At 32.7% G+C, this 7,069-nt stretch overlaps 1 protein-coding gene across 2 annotated transcripts; it reads left to right on the forward strand.

Moving 5' to 3' along the window:
* Nucleotides 1-977: 977 nt before the first annotated feature.
* On the forward strand, nucleotides 978-4,002 carry LOC143593213 (cold-responsive protein kinase 1-like). 2 transcript variants are annotated; one of them, XM_077072913.1, is made up of 7 exons: nucleotides 978-1,043; nucleotides 1,215-1,397; nucleotides 1,472-1,602; nucleotides 1,678-1,891; nucleotides 1,974-2,208; nucleotides 2,289-2,439; nucleotides 3,593-4,002. In XM_077072913.1, the coding sequence occupies exons 1-7, from the start codon at nucleotides 1,025-1,027 to the stop codon at nucleotides 3,953-3,955; spliced, it is 1,296 nt and encodes a 431-aa protein (XP_076929028.1). In that variant the 5' UTR covers nucleotides 978-1,024; the 3' UTR covers nucleotides 3,956-4,002. The 2 variants fall into 2 exon arrangements, with proteins under 2 accessions (XP_076929028.1, XP_076929029.1); XM_077072914.1 differs by having other exon boundaries at nucleotides 1,977-2,208.
* Nucleotides 4,003-7,069: the final 3,067 nt, after the last annotated feature.

The following is a 7,069-nucleotide window of genomic DNA, read 5'->3' on the forward strand; positions in this document are numbered from 1 at the left end:
TTATACTAAAATAAAAGGAGATAAAATTGGAAATAAGATAAACTTAAACTAATAAAAGATATTAAAATCAATTCAAATAATGAAATAATCCTGCATAATAATCCTCCATCACTTTTTTTTTTCCTTTTTAACATTTTAGTGTAATTTATCATATGATAAAGAGTGAATATTTGAGGGCATGCCATGAACGATCGTTTACTATTGAATTTTTAGTATTTCAGTTTAAATTGTCAAAAAATCGAGATGTCACGTCACACATACCCGAAACAAGCTTTTCTTTAATTTGTTTTAGATTAATTACGTAGATGGTTTAGTGAGTGAAATGTACAGTATTTATCTTTTAACATGGATGCTAGTACAATAAGTATTACATTGATACTTCACACTTTAAAAGGTGATGTTGTCATCACGCCACCATAAACAATACACACCACTCATGTCATTTCAAAATAGCCAGCCGTATGAGACTACCCGACTCATATGACTTTTGCAAAACACAGATCTATAAATTCATATCATATGGGTCGTACGAAACAAACTTTTATATCCTACGACTCGTATAATTTGGATAGCATGTCATTGGTGTGTATAATATAACTCTTCCTTTCTAATTTTTTTTTATAAAATAAGTAGTAATTTTGTTAGTTTAATAATATAGTTTTTGTGCAGTTTCTATTCAACTGGAAAGGGAATCTAAAAAATGGTTGAACAGATATATCATCTTCAGATTCTGTAATATTATTCCAAAATTCCAAAATCTTACTAGATAAATATTCGCATATCTGCCGTCTTTAACAACAAGACACTCTTTTTTTGGATTTATAACACTTGGAAACCTCCGATAATTTGTCATGTCTGCTTTCATCCTCTCACTTTGTCGTGTCACTCCCCCTTTGCTCTGTTCTCCATCTCCCAATAAGCCAATAATAATTATTATTATTATTATTATTCCAAGACAAACTAAATAAAAGAAAGAATACCCGCCATTTTTATTCCGAGACTGTAATCATCGGAACACGAGGATATGTGTCGTCTACTTCAAGGTATTATTATTATTATTTATCTTCATTGGTGTTTTTCAAGAGTATTTGTAATTTAGCATTATAATCTTGATTACTAAAGATTAGAGTTTAATATGAGCATGCTAAACTGTAAAGAAGAATTGATCAGGTGTTTAGTTGATATATAACAATACTCTAATTTTCCTAATGCAGAGGAAACTGTATCATTTGATCAACAAAGCTCGTATACAAAGCCGCTACAGAACGCGCGCTTATTCTTTTTGGTAGGAGGCTTAATCTTGTTCCTAGTTTTGCTAATTCTTATTTTGGCCTTCCGGATATTTATCAAACCGGCACAGCTAGGAAAGTGCGTTAAGCGAAAAGATAGTTGCAAAGGTTGTAACTTGTATCTCATTATAGTTCGTATGCTCTACTTCATATTGGTTGACTAAAACTTTTATGAAATGCAGCTGCAAAAAAATATTTTAGTGGGAAACTTGAGACAATAAGCTACTTTAGCTTTCGGACGTTAAAGGAGGCGTCTAAGCATTTCCACGAGTGTAATCTTCTAGGCAAAGGTGGATTTGGGCCGGTTTATCGAGTATGCTACGTCTAAATCTTTGTTGATCAATATCTGATTAATATACATATACATAAATTAATTTGGTTTTTATAGGGTAAATTACAAGATGGGAGGTTGGTAGCTATAAAAAAACTCTCTTTTGAGAAATCCCATCAAGGTGAAGCAGAGTTTCTTGCGGAAGTGAGGATGATCACAAGCATACAACACAAGAACCTTGTTCGCCTTCTAGGTTGCTGCTGCGAGGGACCACAAAGGGTACTGGTATACGAATACATGAAAAACAGGAGTTTAGACCGTATTATACATGGTATATATATAGTCTAATATACCTTAAACTCCGTTTTTAAAATCTTAATAGATTTGTGTTATGTTCTTGTTGACTGTATAAGCAGGCGAAAGCAACCAGTATCTGAATTGGAAAACTCGATTCCAAATTATTTTGGGTATAGCTCGCGGTTTGCAGTACTTACATGAAGAATCACACATCAGGATTGTTCATAGAGATATTAAAGCCAGCAATATTTTACTTGATGGGAATTTTCAGCCAAAGATTGGGGATTTCGGTCTGGCAAGATTCTTCCCTGAGGATCAAGCTTATATCAGCACCACATTCGCGGGAACGTTGTAAGTCTTATTATTTTTAAAAGATTAGCAAAAGTAGTAGTAATAATAATAATAACTGTTATGAATTCTGTCATGTGTAGAGGTTATACAGCCCCTGAATATGCCATCAGAGGTGAATTGTCCGAAAAAGCCGACATATACAGCTTTGGAGTTGTGGTTCTTGAAATTATTAGCTGCAGGAGAAATACTGATCTTACACTGTCATCAGATATGCAGTATCTGCCAGAATATGTAAGCCACTAACATCTTGGTTACAACGTTAACATTTATGTTGTCTAGCAACATAATACAAGCTATTAATCAGAAACTGAAGAAATAAGAAAGCTACTTATTCAAAGTACTATAACTTATTTTACATCATATATAGTTTGTTTTCAAAGAACTTAATTTTTATGGACTTGATTAGAAAAAAGATCATACTCTTGGGCATTAGTAGGGTTGTAAACGAGCTGAAATGTTTAGCTCGAGCTCGACTTGTTAAAAGCTCGAGCCGGCTCCTTTATTTTTTGAAGTTTTAAATTTTATTTATTTAAACATATTAATACTTATAAAAACTAAAAATAATCTTTGTAACATACACATAATCTAGAATTTATAAACTACAGAATTCGTAATTTATACAAATAAAAATTTAGGTTATAGTTTATAGAATCAATTACTCGGATGGCCAGTCTATATTGCAATAAGTTTGAAAATTCACGTGTATCCCAACTATTTCGAAAGTGTAACTCTGATGGGCGCTAGTTTTTCCAGTTAATTGTTTGCCAAAAGACTGAAATACCCTTACTACTTAAATAAAAAAATGATCCGATTGGGATGCAAAATTAATATATATTTAAATTTATGGTATAATCTGATATATTTTGTGATCAAATTAGTTTCAATTTTAGGTGTTTTCTATTTTAATAGTAAGGGGTATATTGGTCATTTCACATGAACTTAACTGGAAAAACTAACGCTCATCCATTCGAAGGACCATACGAGTAATTTTTCAAATTGAAGGACCAAACTTGCAATATGGACATACTACAAAACCATCCGAGTAATTAACTCTCGTTTATACATATAAAAATTTGGACTTGGGTTTACTTTTAAACAAGACAAACAAGATATTTCAATATTTTTTATTTATACTTTTTGAATAAAAATCGTCATACTGCTTTAAGTTACATCACCTTACATATATACAATATGTATGTATATTATAGTTTATTTCAAAGAAGTTAATTATCACTGGTTTGATTCAGAAATAGACAATCATGTACTTGGCTCCTGTGTTGTTGATCATTCTCTTGGACATTAGAATTAATGCATTAGTTTTTAAAGAACTTATAGTTTGCAAAGACAATCTTGATTGACGAATTTTGATGTGCCATGATACAAGGCATGGAAACTATATGAGAGGTCAAAAATGATAGATCTCATAGATCCAAGAATGCAAAAAGATGGTTTTTCAGTGAAGGATGTTATGAAAACAATCCATGTGGCTTTATTATGCCTTCAACCTCTTCCAGCCATAAGGCCCGCCATGTCAGAAATTGTGGCCATGCTGACTTGGAAGGTCGAGATGGTAAAATCGCCAATAAAACCTACCTTTTTGGATCGTAAAAGACGGAAAACGGATGAAAATGTGTCATGCGAAACCATTTCCAACAGTTTTCCCTCTCCTGTGGAAACCGAATCACCTTCATTGACTCAACCGCCAAATTCCCGAGAATTTGATGACAAAGGAGAAATTATTGTTTAAAAGTGGTGGTTTAAACATTAAAGATTTAGTAAGCAATATGCAAGGGCTTGTTCATTTTCTTTTATTAATTTACAAAAAAGGTATATATATTTATACCTTTTTTTAAGTCTTCAGTGCACTATACCCATAGGAATTGGTATAAGCTTGTAAAGGACTAGCACAATCTAGTTGACACTTGAAAGGGTAGCAGAAGAATGCCAAATCAGTGTATAAACTTTGACAAACATTCAACCACAACCACCTATGTCAAGAGTACATGGGAAAGTGGGAACCTTGTCCAAATATGACAGCCATGTCTTTCTAATAATCAATTATTTTTATTGTACTAGTCTTGTTTATGTGTTTTTTATTCCATATATCTTTTCATATGATAAGAAAAACAACTATATGAGATTCATTCAAAATGTTTTCCAAACTTGATTATTAGGAAATAGATAACAAGAAAAAGAAAAATACAAAACCAGACGTTTTTTTAATAACCTTATACATGATTTATGTGACAACGTGATCGTGTGTATACCTTTGTTAGCATGTTACATGGTAAAATGTATGTTACTTGATAAATTTCAAATCACACACGAAACGCCGTCGTGTATATAATGTGGTTTTCACGTATAGAGACATTATTACTATTTAATGCATGAAGTCTGAATCCAAATTGATACCTCATCTGCACTCATAACAGAGAGAGAGAGATATCTTCATTATGGGTTGTTTTTTTTTTCTTATCTACGATGGTGACCTAAAGTGTAGTTTTTGTGACACTTTATATAAGCAAATGAGTGACCCGTCTAATATTTGGCGACACTTTATATAAGCAAATTGCAATCAACTTACCAAAGAATCAATCACTTTATTCAAGCGATTAGCAAGGATTTTAGTCATCATTTTATTTATAACACCAATGAGACTAAATGGGACTAATTGGTCTAAAATCATTGACAAGAACTGGGCTATGAATTTTAGGAATTAACGTGACGAAAGATGAGCTGCATCCTATTGGGAAAACAGTTCCGAAAAGAATATATGAGAATTCAAAGTTTTATCATGGGATTATTAACCAAAAAAGAAGGCATCTTTTGATCCGCAACATTAAAAATAAGGGAGAGTGGGTCGATAACCCAGATGATATTAAACAAGTATTTTTCGACTTCTACCGGAATATATTTAAACGAGTGGAAGGAATTAAAGTTCGGCCGAGAAGTAGTTTGTTCAAATGTCTCTCAATGGCGATTCGAGGATGCTTGAGGCGGAAGTCTCTATTAACAAAATTAAAGAGGCGGTATGGTCGTGTGGTAGTCAAAAGTCGCCGGGACCAGATGGTTTTTCTTTAGGTTTTTTTTAAAAGGTTTTGGGACCTGTTGAAAGACGATATCTTTAAACTTGTTTCAGATTTCTTACATACAGGATATCTCCCAATCAGTTGTAATTAGTCGTTCTTCTCTCTTATTCCCAAACTTGACAGTCCCATAAATGTGGAGGATTTTAGACAATTAGCTTGATAAATTTGAAATATAAAATTATTGCAAAAATATTGGACAACAGGTTGACGAAAGTTTTTAATGCTATTGCCAGTTCGGAACAGTCGGGTTTTAGAAAAGGTAGACAGATTTTAGACGGGCCTCTAATTCTTAATGAAATTGTGGATAAGGTTAAACGTTCGAACGGGAGGTTACTTCTTTTGAAATTGAATATTGCAAGGCATGTGATTCGCTTAATTGGGATTATCTTGATTCAATCAACTCGTTACTTGGGTTCGGAGAAAAGTGGTTGAAGTGGATTCCTGCTTGTTTGTCTTCGGCAAGAGCTTCTGTTTTGATAAATAAGAGTCCTTCAGGGGAATTTCAGGTTGAAAGGGGGCTTGGACAGGGGAATCCGCTCTCACCTTTTATGTTTATTATTGCTATAGAGCAACTATATAAGAAATGGGTGGTTTCTCGGAACCACCTGAGTTTCGAAATAATAGTGTGTATATATAGAGAAAATATTAGAGGAACCACCTTATAAATTAGGAAGGAACCACCATATTTACATTACGGGCGCTAGTCTAGTTGGTAAACTGTTGATTATGTAAATTGAAGGTCGCTTGTTTGATTCCGACTTCCAGCAATTTTTTTGAACTTTTTTTTTTCAAAACCGTACATAGACTGGAAGAGGACTTTGTTTATTTGCTTCAAGATCCTTTAACTTTTATTCTTTATACACTGACCCTAAAGTTATGATTATTTATGGCCGTAGATTGAATTATTAAAAGTAAAAACCAATCACTTTCTATATCTTATCTTACAAATAAATGTAAGAAACGTTATTACTCCTGACCAACTCGAATTTGTAATCCCTAGTTGACAGACAGTAGTGTCGAATATTAGATGAAAACACCGGGGTGGTCAGACTCAATACGTATAAAAATTTTCAGAAACACGGGTGGGTGGGCTCAAAATTTCCAGACGAAAATGAGTAAATTTACATTACGTATAAAAATTTTCGAACAAAAACGCGTAAATTTACATTACTGAACAAAAAAAATGAAGGTGGCCAGGGACACCCCGAATCCCTACATATGCTTCATATTGGCTGATGGGTTTCTAATGTATTACTATTACACTCGGTTATTAACCCGGTGTACGACACGGGTGGAAATATAGAAATCGACAACTAAACACATATGATTTAAGATGACAAAAGTTTTCGTTATATGTTTACTGGGAGGATTGTTTAATAGACTTGCAATTCAAACTTGTATGTAAACAAAGTACTTAAAAATATAAAGTTACAAAAAAAAAAAGAAGTCATAGTACATTGTTTGAAAACATAATCTAAAACTTTAAAAATTGCAAATTCGTAAACTATTAAATATTTTCAGTAAAACCATATTTGCCATCTTGTCTGTAACTTTATCTTGCTTATCTAAAATAAGCATTTTAATATCACATTTACTATTCATTCTTGATAAAGCTATATATAGTAGAACATGAGTAAAAACTGGGTCTCTCAAATATATTCCAACTCTTGCTAGAGACTGTCTTTGAATGTTGTTAATGGTCATTGAAAACCAAATTAAAACCAAATCTTTCTTCTCTTTAACTTGAATGGAAGTTTTTAATCTAAAGGCGT

The sequence above is a fragment of the Bidens hawaiensis genome, unplaced genomic scaffold (genome assembly GCF_021521415.1).
Source record: "Bidens hawaiensis isolate Kalapana, Puna unplaced genomic scaffold, B.hawaiensis_p1.1 tig00041833_1, whole genome shotgun sequence".
Taxonomy (NCBI): Eukaryota; Viridiplantae; Streptophyta; class Magnoliopsida; order Asterales; family Asteraceae; genus Bidens; species Bidens hawaiensis.

Bases quoted from the DNA above. Each gene is read 5' to 3' on its own strand.
- LOC143593213 (XM_077072913.1), top strand. The intron at 2,209-2,288 runs GTAAGTCTTATT...TGTCATGTGTAG, and splicing joins ACCACATTCGCGGGAACGTT to AGGTTATACAGCCCCTGAAT. The intron at 2,440-3,592 runs GTAAGCCACTAA...CCATGATACAAG, and splicing joins TGCAGTATCTGCCAGAATAT to GCATGGAAACTATATGAGAG.